This window comes from Argentina anserina, chromosome 5 (assembly GCF_933775445.1).
Source record: "Argentina anserina chromosome 5, drPotAnse1.1, whole genome shotgun sequence".
Taxonomy (NCBI): domain Eukaryota; kingdom Viridiplantae; phylum Streptophyta; class Magnoliopsida; order Rosales; family Rosaceae; genus Argentina; species Argentina anserina.
Window position 1 is genome coordinate 1255411 of NC_065876.1, and position 20119 is coordinate 1275529.

General features: G+C 40.9%; 5 protein-coding genes across 5 annotated transcripts; 1 reads left to right on the top strand and 4 right to left on the bottom strand.

Moving 5' to 3' along the window:
* The first annotated feature begins 1643 nt into the window (after positions 1–1643).
* LOC126793266 (protein TPLATE) lies at positions 1644–7393 on the top strand. The gene is made up of 7 exons (XM_050519728.1): positions 1644–2907; positions 3062–3658; positions 3946–4307; positions 4748–5051; positions 5162–5284; positions 5779–6234; positions 6423–7393. The coding sequence occupies exons 1-7, from the start codon at positions 1783–1785 to the stop codon at positions 6957–6959; spliced, it is 3504 nt and encodes a 1167-aa protein (XP_050375685.1). The 5' UTR covers positions 1644–1782; the 3' UTR covers positions 6960–7393.
* A 280-nt stretch (positions 7394–7673) lies between these two features.
* On the bottom strand, positions 7674–10341 carry LOC126793267 (transcription factor bHLH79). Its single transcript, XM_050519729.1, has 6 exons — positions 9900–10341; positions 9354–9557; positions 9192–9257; positions 8879–8947; positions 8706–8783; positions 7674–8075 (listed from the first exon to the last, which is right to left on the bottom strand). The coding sequence occupies exons 1-6, from the start codon at positions 10176–10178 to the stop codon at positions 7947–7949; spliced, it is 825 nt and encodes a 274-aa protein (XP_050375686.1). The 5' UTR covers positions 10179–10341; the 3' UTR covers positions 7674–7946.
* A 3498-nt stretch (positions 10342–13839) lies between these two features.
* On the bottom strand, positions 13840–15086 carry LOC126794998 (uncharacterized). The gene is made up of 2 exons (XM_050521805.1): positions 14395–15086; positions 13840–14264 (listed from the first exon to the last, which is right to left on the bottom strand). The coding sequence occupies exons 1-2, from the start codon at positions 14944–14946 to the stop codon at positions 14109–14111; spliced, it is 708 nt and encodes a 235-aa protein (XP_050377762.1). The 5' UTR covers positions 14947–15086; the 3' UTR covers positions 13840–14108.
* A 315-nt stretch (positions 15087–15401) lies between these two features.
* Positions 15402–17483, bottom strand: LOC126794745 (uncharacterized). Its single transcript, XM_050521516.1, has 4 exons — positions 16964–17483; positions 16605–16712; positions 16224–16508; positions 15402–15947 (listed from the first exon to the last, which is right to left on the bottom strand). The coding sequence occupies exons 1-4, from the start codon at positions 17420–17422 to the stop codon at positions 15744–15746; spliced, it is 1056 nt and encodes a 351-aa protein (XP_050377473.1). The 5' UTR covers positions 17423–17483; the 3' UTR covers positions 15402–15743.
* A 678-nt stretch (positions 17484–18161) lies between these two features.
* On the bottom strand, positions 18162–19769 carry LOC126795274 (transcription factor MYB35-like). Its single transcript, XM_050522117.1, has 3 exons — positions 19605–19769; positions 19336–19471; positions 18162–18996 (listed from the first exon to the last, which is right to left on the bottom strand). Exons 1-3 carry the CDS (start codon positions 19741–19743, stop codon positions 18162–18164), a joined length of 1110 nt encoding a protein of 369 aa, XP_050378074.1. The 5' UTR covers positions 19744–19769.
* Between the last annotated feature and the right edge of the window lie 350 nt (positions 19770–20119).

A 20119-nucleotide genomic window follows, 5' to 3' on the forward strand; every position in this document is an offset into this window, starting at 1 on the left:
ACATCCTTCTGATCAGGGAACAAAAGGTGATTTACTCATTGTTTTGAGATAACCATTATGCACTTGGTACCGATCGCGATCAGTATGTTGAGCTTCCATATCCATCGAAATATGTAGCCGATTTCTGGCCATTTCATTGTTTGGGGACTTTCGGCTGGTATCAAAGCATAGCCGGAACTTGTAACGGGCTCGTATGTCTTACACCTGCTGAATATGATCACCCCACAATAATTTGGAACCCTACGGTCAGGAAGTTTCTGATCTTGCCAATGCCTAGTTCTAATTAAGAACCTGGGTATCGACAAACTCATGCATTTGGCCATGATTCGAGAAACAATGACTATAAGGTTTTGAGATTCGCAAGTGGTAAATATGAAGCAAAACCAACTAGGGTTGAAGTTTACTCATTATCTAGGGGATCATGGAGAAGTCTTGCCGCTCCTGTACCTGCTTGTTTCAAGCCTAAAGGTAAATCTGAATCTAGTTTCATCAATGGTGCTTTGCATTGGATTCAAACCATTAACAAAGTAGGAAGGAAAATAGCGGATGAAGATATGTGATTGTGTTGTTCGATTTGGAAACTGAGTTATTTAGTGAGATGCAGATGCCTGGAGGTTTCAGAAAACACGAACAACTTTCGTCTTGCTTCATTTCAACATACGAGGAGCGCCTTGCCTTGATTGAAACCGGAAACCAAGGGGAGCTCAATAGGCTTCAAGTGAGGGTTATGAAAGAGTATGGAGCGGTGGAATCATGGACTAGATTATACAATATACATGATTTCTGGCTTTCGGAAATCCCAGGGTCCCCTTTTCATTTCAAGAGCAGTTGTGAAGTAATAGTCGAGTTAGGCCGTTATCCAAATTTTAAGCAAGTTGTGAATTTGGAAACTGGAGAAGTGAAAGATTTTGAAATCGACCCACATTACGCATCAACACGTCTATATGAACCCATCTCACAAGGCGCGCCTATTCATTCTTTTGTAGAAAGTCTTGTCTTATTTGACCAACCAGGCGCTACTTCTTACTAATTATGTATCGAAGCATACTGGTAATAATACTCGTAATGGACCTGTGCAGTGTGCTCTTAGCAACATACCAAGTTGTTCAGCACAAGGCTGGTAATGAATTTGAATTGTCCTGGCTGATCTGCAAAATGCAATTCTTTTGTTTGTAAGTTAATACGCGACATCTGATTAATTGTGGATTATGCAGAAACAAAATTTGCATATTTAAAGTCAGAGATTCTGCGAAAACAAAATGAGAAGATGTTGTAGACGTTTTTTCCACCGGTTCTATTGTATTTTACCTTAGTTTTCAAACGTATTTACCTTAATGCATTTTCCACAATAAAAATGGAGTCACTGCTGGTGTTATTTTTCTTCATCAAAGACTGATAGTCTAATACTGAAGCAAAGTTGCAATCACCAAATGAATTTGCACCATTTCAATCCAAAAAAAAAAAATCAAAACAAAAATTATAAAGCTGATACGAAATAACCCACTAAGTTATTGGGCCTGGGTGGCCCATGTTCAAATTATTTTCAAACTGCCACCATCAATTTTGTCCCATCAAAAAGTAACCAAAGCTCGCTGCAAATCTATTACTCTTCCCACTCCAGCAGAGCAAAGCCTCTTCTTCTTCTTCTTCTTCTTCTTCTTCTTCTTCTTCTTCTTCTTCTTCTCAAGCTCAGCTGAATCTTCCTCTCATTTCTTCATGTCCAAGATTCACAAACCCTAACGAAACCCTAGCAAAGGCCACAGACGACTCTGAATTGTGAGAATGGACATACTCTTCGCTCAGATCCAAGCCGACCTCCGCTCCAACGACGCCCTCCGCCAGTTGAGCGCCCTCCTCCAAGCCCTCCAGCAATCCGCCGCCGGCCGCGACACCTCCGTCCTCGCCAAGTCCGCCGTCGAGGAGATCGTCGCCTCCCCCGCCTCCGCCGTCTGCAAGAAGCTCGCCTTCGACCTCATCCGCTCCACCCGCCTCACCGCCGACCTCTGGGACACCGTCTGCACCGGCGTCCTCACCGATCTCGACTTCCCCGACCCCGACGTCGCCGCCGCCGCCGTCTCCATCCTCGCCGCGATCCCCTCCTACCGCCTCTCCCGCCTCATCACCGACACCAAGAACGAGATCACCAAGTGCTTCGACTCGCCCTCCGACCACCTCCGCCGCTCCATCACCGAGACGCTCGGCTGCATCCTCGCACGTGACGATCTCGTGACCCTGTGCGAGAACAACGTCAACCTCCTCGATAAGGTCTCCGGCTGGTGGGCCCGCATCGGCCAGAACATGCTCGACGCCTCCGACGCCGTCTCCAAGGTCGCCTTCGAGTCGGTGGGCCGGCTGTTTCAGGAGTTCGACACCAAAAGAATGAGCAGGCTCGCCGGAGATAAGCTCATCGACAGTGAGAACTCTCTGGCGATTCGATCCAATTGGGTTTCGTCGATGGTGGACTTCGTCTGGAAGAAGCGGAGTGCTTTAATGGCGAGGTCGTTGGTTCTTCCGGTGGAGAATTTCAGAGCCACCGTGTTTCCGATCGTGTATGCCGTCAAGGCTTTCGCCTCCGGCTCCGTCGAGGTGATCAGGAAGCTGTCCAAGTCTTCTGGTGGTCATAATGCGGCTGTTGTGGATAGTAATGCTGAGAGATTGGTTGGAGTTTCGGATGTGGTGACGCATTTGGCGCCGTTTTTGGCCTCGTCTTTGGATCCAGCTCTGATTTTCGAGGTGGGGATTGACATGCTGTACTTGGCTGATGTCCCTGGTGGGAAGACTGAGTGGGCTTCGCAGTCGATTATCGCCATTCTCACACTTTGGGATAGGCAGGAGTTTGCTTCTGCTAGGGAGAGTATTGTTCGAGCTGTTGTTACGAATCTTCATCTGCTCGATCTTCATATGCAGGTAAGCTTAGTTGCTTTCGTTACTCTGTAAGATGCAATGTGTAGAGTTGCGTTATCATTGGATTGAGTACTGGAAATGTCCTAGTTGCTAATTTGCATATTGCCTAAGTAATGCTGGTTGGCTTGTGATTAAGGGTGTGTGAATTTTTGTGTAGGTTTCGTTGTTTAAGAGGCTGCTTCTTATGGTGAAAAACTTGAGGGCAGAATCAGATCGCATGCATGCGTTAGCGTGTATTTGTCGAACAGCGCTTTGTGTTGATCTCTTTGCAAAGGAAAGTGTCCGAAGAGGCCAGAAACCTCTTGCTGGAACTGATATAGCCTCACTTTTTGAGGAGGCGAGGATAAAAGATGATCTTAATAGTGTGACAAGCAAGTCCTTATTTAGGGAGGAGTTAGTAGCATCGTTGGTAGAAAGTTGCTTTCAGTTGTCTCTACCTTTGCCTGAACAAAAGAACACAGGGATGGAGAGCAGGGTTATTGGAGCCTTAGCATATGGAACTGGTTATGGTGCACTAAATTGGACAGAGCCTGCTCTGGAAGTCGTGGAGGTTTGTAGACCATGTGTCAAATGGGATTGTGATGGTCGGACTTATGCCATTGATTGCTATTTGAAGTTACTTGTTCGGCTGTGCCATATTTATGATACAAGGGGAGGTGTAAAAAGAGTAAAAGACGGGGCTTCACAGGACCAAATTTTAAATGAGACAAGGTTGCAGAACTTGCAGCGTGAACTTGCGAAAGGTCTACGTGAGGTATGTATCTTTAAATGAATATGAGCGTGCTGCTATGAATAAGTAGAAAAGGACACTTAATGAAGCATATCATATCCAATCTAATATAATACCACTTCAGATTGTTAGTGAGATAAATTTTGGGTTACAAAAGGAATCATACCGACACTCTTGTGTCTAAAAGGGTATTATCATTATATTATTAGAAACTGTGTAGTTCCAAGCTGTTAATGATCTTTTATCTTTTTCTTTTTAAACTGTCTGAATTCGTATGCTTCCCCTGGTTGACACCTCTGTCAATTTGGCAGGTGAATACCCCACGAATATTGGCTCGCGTTATTTGGGCTATCTCAGAGCACATAGATATAGAAGGGTTGGATCCACTGCTGGCTGATGATCCTGACGATCCACTGAACATTATTATTTTGAATATCCGCAAGGTTTTGTTTGATGCAGATTCATCTTCAGATTCTACAAATAGGCTTCTAGATGTTCAGGCAATTTTATTATGTGCTCAGCGATTGGGATCACGCAATGCTAGGGCTGGACAGTTACTGACCAAAGAAATCGAAGAGTTCAGGAGCAGTAGTATGGCTGATTCAGTAAACAAGCATCAGTGCCGTATGATATTGCAGAGGCTGAAGTATGCTTCAAGCCATCCAGAATGCAGGTAAACTTCTGATATAACTTCATAATTCTGCATTTGGGTTCTCCATGGGGCAGAGTTTGGTTGCTCTTATGCTTACAATATTCTTCATTAATTTTGACCTCTTCTAGGTGGCACTCTTTATTTCCCTCAGAGTCCCAGTAATTGCTGTATTATTATCTTCGTAGGCTCGTATCTTCTATTGGCTCCCTCTCTTTGAATATCTGACTTCTAGATCCAAATATTGGGGAGAAATATGTGTAGGCTTATAAGACTTATTTTGGTCAGAGTGCAGCACATTCTCTCACTCATCATTATCACTCCTTGTTTAAGTCGTTCATATATTTATGCATATATAGATTGAGGGATGAAGTGCCCTTCTTTCTTTGGTGGCCACCTTTTATTTCTTGATTTCTATTTTTAGTGTTTTATATTAAGCATAATGTGATTATCACTTTGATCAGGTGGCCAGGAGTCACAGAAGCCAGAGGTGATTACCCATTCAGCCACCATAAACTAACTGTTCAGTTCTACGAAGTAGCTGCAGCTCAGGATAGAAAATTAGAAGGATTGGTTCATAATGCTATTCTAGAGCTTTGGAGGCCAGAACCTAGTGAACTAACCCTTCTGTTGACAAAAGGAGTTGAGTCTACTTTACTCAAGGTTCCTCCTACTGCAACTACTTTGACTGGTAGCAGTGATCCCTGCTACATTGAAGCATATCATTTGGCAGATTCTAGTGATGGAAAAATATCTTTGCATTTGAAGGTCAAGCCTGCTTCCTACCTTCTTGACTTGCTTTTAGTAGCCCTTTATTTCTCAGAAATCAGTTTTCTAATGTCTGTTGATAATTGTTAATCCTTTCTGATGATGTGCAGGTATTAAACTTAACTGAGCTTGAACTCAATCGGGTTGATATCCGAGTTGGGTTATCGGGTTCATTATATTATATGGATGGGTCTCCACAAGCAGTTCGACAGTTGCGTAACCTTGTTTCTCAGGTTTCTTTTCTTGCCTCCACTATTCTATGTCTTTTGTACTCTATGCCATTACAACACATGATCATTGTATTCTTAAACAATGCATTCTTTAGTCTTTAATTACCTGTGAAAAGCTAACTGCTACACGCCGAACTGACGCATGTGTATTTTTTTTTTGACCAAAATCGTGTGTTCTTAGTTTCTCACAAATCATGAGCATTAAGCAATTTCAAATCTGATGGAACTCAAAAATCGCTATCAAATCTTTTGTATACAATTTTGCTGAAAGTAAGAAAATGAGAAAATTCGTTAAGACCATCGGGTCTAAACTTTTTGTGGTCAATCATTTGGAGAATCTCCTAAAAATCATGTTTTACCAACAATTCTCCCCAATCAATTTATGTCTTGTAACAAGAGGTGCTATTTTACATCATATTCCAGTATCATTGCCCATGCTTGCACTTTTTCCTGACGGTAAGATATTCGAATCAACGTATTTCTTCTTTTGTTCCCAGGATCCTGTACCATGCAGTGTAACTGTGGGTGTCTCCCATTTCGAAAAATGTGCCCTTTGGGTTCAAGTCTTATACTACCCCTTTTATGGAAGTGGTGCAGCTTCGGTTTATGAAGGTGACTACTCTGAAGAAGATCCACAAATCATGAGACAAAAGAGAAGTTTAAGGCCTGAACTGGGAGAACCTGTCATTTTGAGGTGTCAGCCGTACAAAATTCCCTTGACTGAGCTACTCATCCCACATAAAATCTCACCGGTTGAATTTTTCCGGCTGTGGCCAAGTTTACCAGCCATAGTTGAGTACACTGGGACATATACCTACGAAGGAAGTGGCTTCAAAGCTACTGCTGCTCAACAGTATGGAGCATCTCCTTTCCTAAGTGGGCTGAAATCCTTGGCATCAAAGCCATTCCACAAAGTTTGTTCACATGTTATCCGGACAGTAGCAGGATTTCAGGTAACGCCCATTAAAATATTGTCTTCTGTTACTTCTAGGGTAATTCTCTCTGTACAGTAGGTTCTAGGGACCTTAGTGGCAAATTGGGTGTCACTTATCCTAGAGTTTTGTTAAATCCTTTTATGGAATGTTTTAGCCCTTTAACCAACCAATGAAACTCTGATGTTAAATTTCCTTACTTGGAACAGCTTTGTTTTGCTGCGAAAACTTGGTATGGTGGCTTCCTGGGCATGATGATCTTTGGAGCTAGTGAAGTGAGCCGGAATGTTGACCTTGGGGATGAGACTACAACCATGATTTGCAAATTTGTTGTACGGGCTTCTGATGCATCAATTACGAAGGAGATTGGATCAGATCTACAGGGATGGTTGGATGATCTTACTGATGGTGGTGTTGAGTACATGCCTGAAGACGAAGTAAAGGTGGCTGCTGCTGAGAGGCTTAGGATCTCAATGGAACGAATAGCTTTGCTAAAGGCAGCCCAACCAAAAAAGATTCCCAAATCTGACGATGAGGACAAAGAAGAAGACAGTGATGAGGAAGATGAGTTTACAACAAAGAAAAAGGAGAAGAAAAAAGATGGCGAGGAGGAAGATGGCAAGAAAAAAGGACCTACAACCTTGACCAAGTTGACTGCAGAGGAGGCTGAACACCGTGCTCTTCAACAAGCAGTGCTCCAAGAGTGGCATACTTTGTGTAAAGATAGAGCTGCAAAAGTAAATTAATCTACATTTCTTCGACCAGGATGTGTCCTTGCATTTCGTGGCGCTCAACTCTTGTGGGATATCAAGCCATGTTGCCCACCCAGGTTGAGTCGATCCAACTCCCGTCTCACCCTTGTACCGCATTGAGGGAACTAACATTGTGTGGTGATATGTGACAACTAACTGTGTACTACAATTTTGACTTTGCCAGGTGCCGGGTGGGTGTTTGGGCTTCAGCGGGACTCCCTCCCTTACCTATGCAACTTCAAACAGTTACTGGCCTGTGTCTTTTATACGCCCTTTACTGTATTTTTTCTTTATTCTTTGACACCTTCACACTCTGTTCATGTGTTGCCCATTTGTTGTAGATGCGTTGGTAGTTTTAGGTCTTGGCTTTTATGAAGTTTGTATCATTTGATGATTGTGCCATTTTTTGTGGTTTGTCAGTCTTGCCATTTTTTGTGTTATTATACAGAGACTACTTCTGGGTCTGTTGTTCATCAACGTTTTATAGTTCATAAATGAAAAAGATTTCACTTCCTTCAGTAAAAGCTTTCTCGTTGTACTTCATATGTTCCATGCTGTCTTCCATTTCTAGGTATGTTACCTCCTTTAATCTGTTACACATGTTCCCCCCATTAATTTGTTACGGTCATTACTCCGGAAGTATTTGGATTCACATCCGACTAAATTCACTTGCCGGACAATATTTATTCGTGACATTGAACATGTATGTGTAAGAATAATCAGATGTTCCAATAAATTCCAGAAAGCACAATCTTTCTGTCCAAAAGTTCGACTAAATCTGCCGAGACATTTTCTATATATGAAAAAGCCAAGCAATAACATAATGGTATATATCTGCTAAAGATGAAATGACAAGACTAGATGCATTTCCAACGGCTAATATGATATACTACCGTGTTACAATGAGTGATCACGCTACACTAGGGGCATTCGGAAAATACATTTCTATTACAGCCGATGTATCCGAGCCATTCCTTGAATTTATGTTGTTCTTTCAAAGCTACCACCAACCTGCATATGCAGCCATTCAGCTTGCGAGCCCTGCGCATACTCCCTTGATGCGTGTGATCCAAATAACAATGCAGCCGCATCATATTGCTGTGCATTAAACTGAAATACCAGGTGAAAAAGTTATATAGTCCGTGACAAATATAAACGGTAAAAGATTACTTAACATGTCAAATACATCAACCAAATAAAGACGACAAGGTATAAGGACATAGAGATGGGCAATTGCCAAGGTGATGACTCGTAATTATAGAAAGGAATTCCTGATAATTATGGTGCACCCAAATGGTGACAATCCATATTTCCAGATGGGAAATCAAAACCAGCACAAAAAGAAAATGTGATGATTTTTTAACATTATCACTGAGTTTGAGTTTGAAATCTCACAAGAGTCACAAGTTACACTATATAAGGCAGGTTACATGTTCAGTGTTCATTGAAAATAAAATTCTATTAATCTTTTTGTTCAAGATGGAAACTATACAGAGAAGATATCCAGGAAAATTGACGCATATGGAAACGGTTGGTTAGGTAAACAATGAACAAGTTTGTCATACAGTTTCAGAAACCTGTGATCTGAAAAGAGACCAGCAAGTACAGTAGACGAGCCCTAAAACATAGGGAAGTGCTGATGACAAACCCCTTGTAAATAAAAAAAAAGCAGCAGGATCTTCAGAGAATGGTTTCAAATCTTGCGAGCCAGTGATCTCTATCTATGTATTGCAAACTTACATCTTTTGAAGGAAAGGCTTCGATGGTGGGATTCATGTTCACCCTTGAATTGACCGCTTCAAGCTTCAACGATAGGAACTACAGAATCCATATTAACATAGAGATTCAAGTTCACAGTTTATGGAAAAATCAAATACAGTCAGCAATGCACAGAACCTGACAGAGATAAATACCTCAACTTGGTGCTGCAGTGACTGGATGTAATTAATAATCTCATCAAGAACAAGTGCTTTCCCAATAACCTTCTCAGAGAAAAAAGTACGACAGGTTACTTAAGACAGATACTAAGTGAAACAAAATTGAAATCAGAATACAGAGCGCTAGATCTTACCTAGATGTTTACAGGGTTAGACAAGTAATCAGAAACAGTATCAAGAAGATACCGAATTCATCATCAGTTCCCTATACTTCATTCTGTAGTAAATACTACCTACATGTGCTAAATAATATGACTGACCTAAAACCAAGTAGAGACAAGACGAATACCTTATTACATCCAGGAACCAAATCTTGAAGAATTTTCATCCTCTCGCTGATCTTTTCTCTCCTTGCCTGCCAAAATCGCCGTTGTAGAGTGAGTTAGTCGCACGAAAAGCGTCAAAATCTTGTTTCATGTTATCAAACTCAAAAGCACGAACGGTGCATTACTCTCTCTGCAAGACTGTGGCTATCGGTAGCTTGGCCCCTTCTCGCCCTCACATGAATATAATCCTGCTTAGGTGGCTCAGAAGGTTTAGTGCTTTGTTCATCTCGCTTCTCACCAGCCCCTGAACTTGTTTCAACTTCAGCTTTAGACTTGCCGTTTTCATTTCTAGATCCCTCTAACTTCATCCGTTTTCCACCCGAATCTTTCTGGTCAAAAATAAAAACATGACATCAACACTCAAGTTAAGCCAACACAAAAGGACAACCATTAGCTGAAGGTGCCTGAAACCAAATTCACCACCACTTCTATAGGTCATAATTAGTCTCATAAGGTCAAGTCACTTAACCTCACACACAGACACACAGTTATACATGCAGCTACCAACTAAAACAACCTGCTAATAAACTTCTCACTAAATTAAGCTCAAGTGTGCGTTTATATAGCTTAAAGTTTACTCCTTTCACCTCAAAGTTCATAACTTTCCTATCAAAATGTAAAACCAGAACCAAAAGCAGTAAAATTTAACTTCAAAAAATTAAAAAACGAACCAAGGGACTAGCACTACTAGTAGAAACCATCTTAGAAGACTCATCCTCAGAGCTCACATCCTTCCTCTTCCTTCCTCCGCCGCCGCTCTGCTCCGTCACCGTCGACTCCTCCAACGACCCATCTCTATTCCCGGAGCTCTCTCCCAACCCACCACCCAAACTGCCCATTCGGAGGCCCAATCCGCCGGGTTCGCCGCCGAAGGGCCAAATCTCCGCCAGGCTGTACGCCGCCGGGTTCACCGCCGAGAAAGACGCCTCGTTGATCAGTGGAGGATCCATTCTTGACCTCTCAGAAACCCGAACTCATCCGACCCGAATCCGAAACTATAAAGAGAGCTTGTGTGAAGTGAGGGCTTAACTGAGAGGTGATGGGTTTTAATAAAGGGTGATTTGGAGAGAGAAAGATTTGATCTTTAGAGAGAGAGAGAAAGAGAAGCATTAATGGATGATGATGAAAGTTAGAGAGAGCGAGAGAGAGTGAGCAGGGACTAGTGCGCATTGCGCCCACTGCGCTTCTTAGACAGAAGCGAGTAAGCGACAGTGAAAGCTGAGAAGCTCTGTTTGGCAAGTGGGTTCTGATTTTTTTCTTGTTTTTTTTTTTTTGTCTTTAAATAATTTTCTTTACTTATTGAGAGTTGCTTAATTGGTTGATCTAGCTTATGTAACGCCAGTTATGGGATCCAGTGCCTAACTAAAACATTATTAGACAGATAACTAATAATATATCCAAAGTAATGTCAAATATATAGACAGTATAATTGAGTTTTACGAGTTTCATTCTCACTGTGTCGTGCTGTTATTTTGTTTTATTGAGTTCTTTGTCAAGATTTTGTAAAAAAAAAACACATATTTAAATATGAAAGTTTGTCATATTGTGTTGTCAAGTATACCGAAGCAATATCATTTACGAAGTTCATTTATCGATGGAAAAAAACGTTTGATTAACAATGTCAAATTCTTTGGTTGAAAGAAATGGTCTACCTTTAGAATAATACCTAGCGAGCGAGGTGTGTAGATAGCAGAGTAATTGGCAGCTATGACGAACTTGAGAAAGAATAATGCATGCCCCATCTAATTTTATGAAACTTACTGTTCATGTGAGAGAGCTTGGCATCTTATTCTGTTGAGACTTAGAGAAATTTGGGTGGAAACAAAGTTGGTGGGTGTTAGTAATCAGTGCAATACAAACCCTCCAATATTTTTCAAAAGGGAAAGAAAATTCTATGAATGATCTTTGGATAAGCCTAGTTAAAGCCTTTCATTTCATTATAGCTTTGAGATAGAGAGCACCAATTCCATCACTGCCTAACACACCCTTCTAATTTTAGTTTTATTACTTGTCACAAAACCCAACTCATTCAGTGCCTAACTTGCTTAGCAGAAAATTGCTACTCAGCTAAGCAAGTATAGTTACACTCAAGAAAGTGAGTTTGAGATTATGCCCAAGATGGTTGTTGTTCACTCCCAACCCCCTTCATGTGCTCAGGAATCTTGCTAATGAAACTTGACTTGCCATTGCCCTCTGTGACACTTTGATTTGGACTCACTCCTTTGGAGGCTCCTATTCCTAATTGGGTTACCAAGCATGATACAATATCCTAGATTTGGATTAGTGTTAAATGTCTGTTTCGTTTTCCATGTCCACTTCATTCATATATGGTCTTGCTTTACCTGCCTAAGCATCAAAAACGATGTATATCGTACATACTTCAGGCCAATTTTCTCTGTTAACATCAAGGGCTATGTGTCATGCTATGCAGCTTCTTAGTAGATGAAACCGAATCTCGTAACGAATGATAAAGAGGAAAGTGAATCTCGTTTATGTAAGGGATGTAAAAGCTGAAATTTACATATTCAGTTCAAGCTCTCATACCAAGCTTCTCTCCATTTTGTGATCTATACCTCTTTTTTCATACAAGTAAGAGGGTTTGATATATAGGCATAGCTGATATCGTTGTGATTGTTTAACAATATCGGTACAATGATGAATCATGCGCCATGCTTGTAGCTGTTTGACGTACAGTAGCGATGATGGTGCATTCAGTAAAGACTATACAACAGCGTCCATCTAACTATCTACAAATAAAAGGAGGGACTGTTACAGATCATCCAACCATATTCCAGTTTGGCAAATGAGAACCTACGTCAAAATTTGACAATAAGATCACTGTCTTGCGACTGTGTCTACTTTCCATCACAGTAATGAACAGCAAGGTACAGACATGAAATAGTAGTAATTACATCTTCCCTTCAAATTTGGAAGAAGCAAGCGAATGTGGGCGGTGGCTCTATGTTTAGTAGGTTAGACTGCGGATAGCACAAGCTTTCTGCTAAGAAAAACAGTTTCTTTCGAATACGTTAAACTTGATTAGTTCACAATCACTATCAACTTAATAGCTGAACTCGGCATTCCCTATCATCACATCAGCTGGTGTCCAAATTTTAGTATAAACATGGAGTAAATAGTTGCCATGCCAACCATGATGTCTAGCTCATCCTCATATAGAAGAAAAGTAGGCTCGAGGAGGTTGCGTACCTATTTTGTTTAGGAAGGTCCCAATTCATATGGAGAATTGCCAGGTCGATTCCATGGTCAAGTTTATCTGCCACCATAATTGTACTGTTGGAAATTATGTTCTGGTTCGTCGTCCTACATGTTGCCACTTTACACTGATGTGAAAAAAGAGCTCTGCGATATCACTTGTGCTGTTGTACATGGATCTGATGCCATTCATTCATCTCAATTATCATGTCTCTTCAATTCCTTAACTGAAGCTTTGTTTTACTGTTTTAAATTTTCGGAGCATTGTCGTTCTTAGTTTCTTGCGAATCAATTAAAATGTTACAACTAGTTCTTCATGATTTAAATTCACAATCTCCAAGTTGGGAGCCTACTAAATCAAATGGTACTGAGAATGACGAGTGTAAATTTCAAGTACAGGGAAGTTCTGAAACTGTAACCACCTTATTTTGATATTTGGGAGTTTATGGCAGAGGGCAGCATGTACCTGAGAACTTCACCTGTAATACATGAAAACGCTCTCGAGCGGTGCTCAAGATTTGCCAGTGTGCAAGTCTTAACGTTGCGAAAAATGTCATTTTTCATTTTCGTGGAAGAGAAGGATGGATTGGAAGTTTGGAACTTAGATCTCTACCTACAATTTTGCTAAAGATCCAATTTTGCTAAAGAGAGAGTCTGGACTAAATGAAAGTTAGCAGCTACAAACTACATGAAAAGTTTGCTAGAGAGAAGGCTACAACTCTTTTATGGCTCAGTGGTGGCAGACCCGGACTACCCACATCTTATTGATGATCAAACAGTGCCTGGATAACCTGGATTGAAGAATGGTGGCCCAAACACTCGGTGGCATCCCAATTCCATAGTCGATGTTGGGCTATTCATTTGATTAAAACCTTTGAAGAGACCGTTCTGTCAAACTGTCAAAGCTTCATGTCTAATCTAACTAGAAACAGTCACATGATTAGATTTTTGTAGGAAGAAGAATACTCGAGGGAGGTTATATCCATGTGCATCCAATATAAGCTACAGTTCCAGAACCTTACTATACTACTATATGACGCTTTCTCAATTTACAGGAACACAAGGACCCAATGTACAAGCAACTTAAATGATTTGGGGGTCCTAGAACTACCTAAAGGGTTTACCTTCTGGGCCTAGGACCTTCTATCCCTATACAGTGTACAGAATGCAATGTAAGTTCAGAAAAACTGACCCTTTTGGATGTCATCTTCTATTGGAATGAAACGGAAGTTTGTAAATCTGTCAATGCAGACACATATGACCTTATTTACTGAGCATTCTGATTCTTCTATGTGGTTGATTGATCCCGTCATCCTATGAATACTAAAGCAGAAGCCAAACTAGGCCAGTGGGCAATGAATATTGATCGATCCAAAAACAGGAAAAGAATCATAGAAAAGCAGGAAAAAAAAAGACTTGTAAGGATTATATTATATGTAATGAGAAGTGACAGATGCATATGAGCTTACAGAACAAACAGAAGGGATTTCTGAATCAGACATTTACCAAAGCCCCACAACTTCAACCACAATAATGTCAAGGTTTAAGCTTTTTCCCTGCTGCATAAGCAACTGTACAAGCTGGAAAGGATTACAAACTTATTTTTAAAGCTTTTCCAGATCTTCTTCTCTTCTTCTTCTTCCTATGCTAAAAATGATTGAAAACTTTCAGTCTGCTCTTTGTACTGTGGTCTTGAACAAGAGGATGTACAACTTTTGATCCATTGAGAAATACATGAAGCCACTTACTGAGTGTGTCACGAAGGACCCAAAGCTTGTTCCTACAATGCAATGCCAAGCTGGTCCGTATACCCCATCAAATTCCTGCACAAGAAAAGGTAGCACCAACCCCACAAAGCCACACCAATCAATAACCAACTCGCATGCCCAATTCAAAATCAAACTCAAAGTCTCAACAAACTTAACCCTAATCAACAACTAATCAAATTTTTACCTTTTTGAGAGTCAAAGCTACAGTCTTGGAGGTGAATTTTTCTAAGCTATCACAAGTCCTTCTTGCACATTCCACAGCATGGATCTGCATAAATGGAGGCATATCAACTGAAACCACTTTGACACCATTGCTTGCAAACACATCTGCCAACCTATTCAACTCAACCTGTGCTGACTGCCTTCTTCCTCCCAAGGACTTTGAAGAAGAAGAAGAAGAAGTAGAAAGTCTCCTACTTTCATACTCATGTTCCTGCTTTTCTTCTTTCAACCCCATCAATTCCATCTTCACCACCACCTCCTCAGTTCTCTTCTTCTCCGCTTCTCTACTAGGCTTCTTGGGCAGCTTCTCTTTGCTCTGTTTTTCAACACTTGTGAGACTTGGGAGTGGATACTGGCTACTGGGTCTTTGAGTTGTCCGGGTTTTGTGATTTGGGTTTAGCCTTGAAGAGGGTTTAGAGGGCATGGTGGGATCTAAAGGACACTGCTGCCTTGGTGGTTCTGGTTCTGGTTCTGGTATTGGTAACATGCGCCGGTGGGTGGTGCGGTTAGCCATGACCAGTTTTTGGTTAAGTAAAAAAGAACAGAGGAAATGGAACTAAAGTGTTAAAAACAGGGTTGAGTGTATGGAGGGATATGTGTTGGTGTGTTGGGAGGGGCCAGTGGTAGGGATGGGTGGGATGGAGACTTGTGTGGTGAGATCTGGCGCTTTTTGTTCTAACGTGCGCCGTGGGCGGAGGACAAGGGAGGCTTGTGATGTTTGACTGTTGACTACCCCATCCTATAGTTCCATAACATCTTAAATCCCAATCTCTGGCCATCTAGGGCAACAAACATGTGTGTCCTCCTACCCAAACTTATTGGTACAAGAACCAATTGCTGGGGGTTCTCTTATTTGGACCCCTCTGACTCAACGATGTGAAAGAGATTAGTCTTTTACACCAGACCACTAATTTACAATTTGATCATGAATAATGTGAGTAAATTGAACACCCTATGAACATTTGGAGGTTAAGAGAAGCACAGTTCATTCGAGGAACAAAAATTGAAGCTAGATTATCAGTCCACTCTTTGCTGATCATCTGCTACAGCTTTAGTAGAACAGGCTTACTAATTACAAACTGAAATTCTTTCTGGTAAGGAGGGGGAGGAACCCTACTGAGTCAGGTTTTTTGACCAGTGATTCACCAGGTCACTGGCAAAGCTCATATACAAAGGGTCACATGCATTTTGAATCTTTCAATTGAACAAAGTAACGAGAGGGTAGCTTGGTTGTCAAATGCTCTTCATGGCACCCTTACTGGTGTTCAAATGATAGCCACATGGTAAACAAAGTAAGTGCAGAACCGACATCTAATTCCATGGACTTGGCAACCGAGCGTCTCTGAAAGTAGAAGTTCCTCCAGATGCTGCAGGGGATGGAGAGGATGCAATGAAATTTGTTCCTGATGCAGATACTGTTGGCAGATTTGCAGGAGGCCCTTGGTGCCCTGAGGGAGCAAAGCGTGAAGGACTAGTACCAGTGGCCCCCAAACTTGCCCGGGAGGAGTGTGGAACCTGCATTTGATGCTAAAGAATAAGTTCATGAAGAGATGACAAGAATAGAGAAATCAACTGCAAACTAGGTTTGGTCTTCTGCAAGAAAAGACCTGCATTTCTTTAAGGAAACTTCTTCTGGAAGTCCCAAACTTGAGCTTACAATTCAACAGGCTCTTAATATAAAGAGCTTTCACAAGATGATGGGAACCATGAAAAGAAGAAAATAAAGATCATGCATATCAGAGTTTTCTGGTACTACAAAGGCATGTCCACATGACCAGGCAAAAGTATTACCACACTGAGCTGAAAGGCCGGCCTTCTAAGAGGAGACTCTGAAGAAGGTGATGTACTGTTCATCCGATGTACATGGCGAGGATGGAAGTTATGATTTAAAATATCATCCCCTTCAACCCCTTCCATATCACCACTCATATTTGCATCAGAGCCTAACCTAGGAGTAACTTGCCTATTTATGGACCCTGTGTCATTTGTGACATCCACCTGAAGTGAAACAGTCGGACGAACCACAATTCCTTGCGCACTACTCCGTCTCTTTAATTCCTCCTCCGCATTCAAGATCTGCAAACCACAATAAGCCAACACACTCACTATCGATCCTACTCAATAAAGCATAAAACATGCACTAACAAAATGAATGATGAATCCAAACTTTACCTGCTTCAACACTTGTACCAGGTTATGCTTCTTTTGATTCAAAACCTGCAGCTTCTCCTCCACTTCTATCTTCCTCTTCTGATTTTCATCTAACACATCTTCTTTTATCTAATACACAAACAATTCATAACTAAACATAACTCACAATTACGTAAAAAATTACTATGCCAATGTTCAACAAATTACATAAGTGCTACAGCATGTTAAAGTAAATCAAACTATCAAAGCTTGCAACTTTAGTTTCTTCACACATTATAGTCCCAAACCCAATTTCCATAATCAATCTCATAAATTACCCAAGCAATTTAGCAACCAATTAATATCTACTAATTCAAAACAATGAGATGTTCTTCCATTACCTCAGAATTAGGGTTTTCCAATTGCTCAACTTTCTCTACCTTCACCGCCACCGAACCTTCCCAACCTTTCTCAGGCAAATCAGCTCTAAGAGCAAGAGTCAAGTCGGAATTTTTCGCCGGAAAATCAGCGCCGTCCGGCTGTTTCTTCTCCTTAACCTCGACGGAAGGTCCAGCTTCGCTGTCGGCGACAATCTTCTCCGGCGGCGCTTCGATCTTAACCTTGTGTTCACTCAAAGCGACCACCTTTGGGGATTCACTGGGCTGGTCAGCTTCAAAATTAGGGTTAGGGTTAGAGGAGGTAGCGGCGGAGGCGGAGCGGTGGCGGGAGAGGGCTTTGGAGCGACGGCTCAAAAGGGATTTGAAGTCTTTGATTGAGATTTCGGGGGTCGGCATAAGCCACCGGCGAGGGACGTCGGGGATCCGGTGGAGGTTTCCTCTGTATAGTGAAATCGCCACCATTTTTGTCAGTTGGTTTTTTTGTTTCTCCGATTTGTGGTTTCTGAGTTTTATGCATTTTTCAAATTTTGGTAGGAATAAAAAAGGTCAATGAGAGGAAAGTGTTCGAAAGCGAAGCCGCTTTTAGAAAAAGCACTTTTGTGGTGAAGTTGTGGGGAACAGGTTAAAAACCATTAATTTGGGTAAAACAGATTAGAAGGAAAACACCTGGAATCATTTCCAATGTGGTTCAATTCGACTCTATTTTAAATTAATTCGAAAACATTGATTTAATAGATGAAATCGTGGATTATAATATGAATTTAGTAAAGATAATTAGTTAAAGTGACGGTTGAGACTGTACATATATATAAATTATATATATAAATTATATCGGTTTAATATTTACCTTATTCATTTTTAAAAAAGTCTTGTGTTCATTTGATGATTATCTTATTTGATTCAAGATAAAAAATAATTTTTCTTCTATGAACCTGTGAAATGGGGATAGTAGAGCAATTGAACAAGATTAACACATACGAAATGCATGAAGTCACAAACATGTTCGCACGTTTCTGAGTCATTTATTGAAACTAAGCACATACACAAAATCATAATCAAGAGGAGAAGAGATTTTATCACTGAAAGTTACGAGCTAGTTTAACCGCATCAGGGACATATAAAGTCGCAGCAGATCGCCTTTCAGGCTCTTCTTATTCTGAGGTTAAAGCAAATTTCTATTGCAATTTTGCTACTGATCACATCAGTAGTAGAATGGTTCTTCCAGAAGTAGTTCAGGAAACTCCAAGAACAAGTCCTTCTCTTTGGCTACCATGGCTTCCACAAAAGAACTGTCACACTGATCACCTGCAGCCTCTACTTGATTGCTTGACATCCCATAACTGATGCCCTCATTTTCAGTTTGTGCCTGGTTGAACATGCCTTTTGATGAAGACTCGGCCATATCATTTTGCATAGGTGCTTGGTCCCAAATTCCACCTTGTTGTGTTACGCCGCGAGCATCATCACTTGGCACAAATGCGTCTGCTAAGAGAAAATCACTCCATCCAAAGGCCAGAGGTGACTTCTCTTGCACGGCAGCTGATGAACAAGTAGACGAGGATGAAGATGTTAACGAGCATTCGCTGTAGAAATTGATAGGGGAGGGAACAGGGTTGGTGCTTGTGGTGGAGTTTGAGACCTCTGTCACATATCTCATTGCTTGCAGCTGTGTGAGAAGATCATAAGGTTGGTAGTACTTGAATTTGGTGCTGCTCGAGTCTTGCATTGGTTCGATTTTGGTTGTTGGCACCAAATGGCTGTTGTTAAAGTTTGATGAGCCTGATGTGTATGCTTCTGGTGACTTCATCAGCATTGCACTTTTCAGGTCCTTGTTTGGAGAAGGACCTATACCGATGCGCATTACAGATTTGGGTAGTCCACTGATGTTTCCATAGTCAGCTAAGATCTGAGAGAATGGCCTGTGAGTAATTGGATCAATTCCCATATCTTGGAGCTTCTTTTTCAGCTTTGTGTTCCAGTACGTCTTCACATCATTGTCTGTCCTTCCAGGAAGTTGTTGAGCTATTATAGGCCACCTACACCAGAAATAGCCATGACATGTTATCAATATAAGAAGAGAAGTAGGCTATTGAAGAACAAACGAGAACAATAAAGGTATCCAAAATGAAGCACATCAAGGAAATGTTCAATAAAAGACACAAATGCATCGAGTCTGTAATGTATTAAACTCGGAATTGAATACGAATACGACTCAAATCAGATGCCATAGAGATTATAAGTATATATAGTCTAGAACAACAGCAGTATAGATCAAATTTATAAGCGTGTGCTTAAGTCACTAGCGCAGAAATACAAGGCAATAATGTTGCTGTATGTCAATTATATGAAAACCAGAAGAATCAATATAAACTTACCTGCTACCAATGGTTGCATGAAGCCTAACAATCAATTCTTCCTCTTCGGGTGTGAAGGTTCCAATTTCATTCTTCAGATTAGCCCTCAAGTAATTACTCCACCTAGGCCTGCAACTCTTCCCACATCTATTAAGTCCTGAAAACAGAATCAATCTTGCATTTTGTTAATTAGCCTGGGAATGTAGTATACATAATACATGCAACTATTTAATGATTTCACACCCCCAAGAAATTATGGACCAACAAAAGAAATAGCCTCCAACTAAAACCTGCTTTCTTCGGAACAGAATTCCAGTTACTAATCCCATTCTTGGACATATGAGCAACTAGATTTGAATCATCCTCTTCAGTCCAAGTGCCCTTCTTCACATTGATCACTTTGTCAGAACAAGCAGGAGGTCTTCCCATCTTATCTGTTAGTCCAAAATTTCACTTAAAATTTTCAAAAACCATAAAACAGAAACAAGATAACAAGGCCGCAAACAAAAAGCAAATCAAAATGTAGTTTGATTGTAAGAGATTTTAGATCATGAGAAAGAGGAAAGGTGTTGGTTTGAAGTATAACAAGCGTGGGACTATTTGAGGCATAAAAAGCATGAGGCATTTGCTTCCATTTAACATTTGCATGATGAAAAAATGCATCAGCTAAATCAAATAAAAATCAAGCTTACCATTACTCACAGGCTTGGATCGCTCTTAGTATGGTTCGAATTGGGTGAATTATTCGGTTAAGCATAGATTAAATCTAAGAAAAATTGCATAAACAATTCATTGTTTAGAGTAG

Bases quoted from the DNA above. Each gene is read 5' to 3' on its own strand.
- LOC126795274 (XM_050522117.1), bottom strand. From the start codon at position 19,743: ATGGGAAGACCTCCTGCTTGTTCTGACAAAGTGATCAATGTGAAGAAG. The intron at 19,472-19,604 runs GTTTTAGTTGGA...TTCTGTTTTCAG, and splicing joins TTCTGTTCCGAAGAAAGCAG to GACTTAATAGATGTGGGAAG. The intron at 18,997-19,335 runs GTAAGTTTATAT...TTTCTGGTGTAG, and splicing joins CATGCAACCATTGGTAGCAG to GTGGCCTATAATAGCTCAAC.
- LOC126793267 (XM_050519729.1), bottom strand. From the start codon at position 10,178: ATGGATCCTCCACTGATCAACGAGGCGTCTTTCTCGGCGGTGAACCCG. The intron at 8,948-9,191 runs GTATTCGTCTTG...TTCTCTGAGAAG, and splicing joins TGGTTCCTGGATGTAATAAG to GTTATTGGGAAAGCACTTGT. The intron at 8,076-8,705 runs GTAAGTTTGCAA...CTGGTATTTCAG, and splicing joins AAGCCTTTCCTTCAAAAGAT to TTTAATGCACAGCAATATGA.
- LOC126793266 (XM_050519728.1), top strand. From the start codon at position 1,783: ATGGACATACTCTTCGCTCAGATCCAAGCCGACCTCCGCTCCAACGAC. The intron at 3,659-3,945 runs GTATGTATCTTT...TCAATTTGGCAG, and splicing joins TTGCGAAAGGTCTACGTGAG to GTGAATACCCCACGAATATT. The intron at 5,052-5,161 runs GTCAAGCCTGCT...GATGATGTGCAG, and splicing joins AAATATCTTTGCATTTGAAG to GTATTAAACTTAACTGAGCT.
- LOC126794745 (XM_050521516.1), bottom strand. From the start codon at position 17,422: ATGGTGGCGATTTCACTATACAGAGGAAACCTCCACCGGATCCCCGAC. The intron at 16,713-16,963 runs GTAATGGAAGAA...TTTGTGTATTAG, and splicing joins TGGAAAACCCTAATTCTGAG to ATAAAAGAAGATGTGTTAGA. The intron at 16,509-16,604 runs GTAAAGTTTGGA...TGTGGTTTGCAG, and splicing joins TGGTACAAGTGTTGAAGCAG to ATCTTGAATGCGGAGGAGGA.
- LOC126794998 (XM_050521805.1), bottom strand. From the start codon at position 14,946: ATGGCTAACCGCACCACCCACCGGCGCATGTTACCAATACCAGAACCA. The intron at 14,265-14,394 runs GTAAAAATTTGA...TTTCTTGTGCAG, and splicing joins TAGCTTTGACTCTCAAAAAG to GAATTTGATGGGGTATACGG.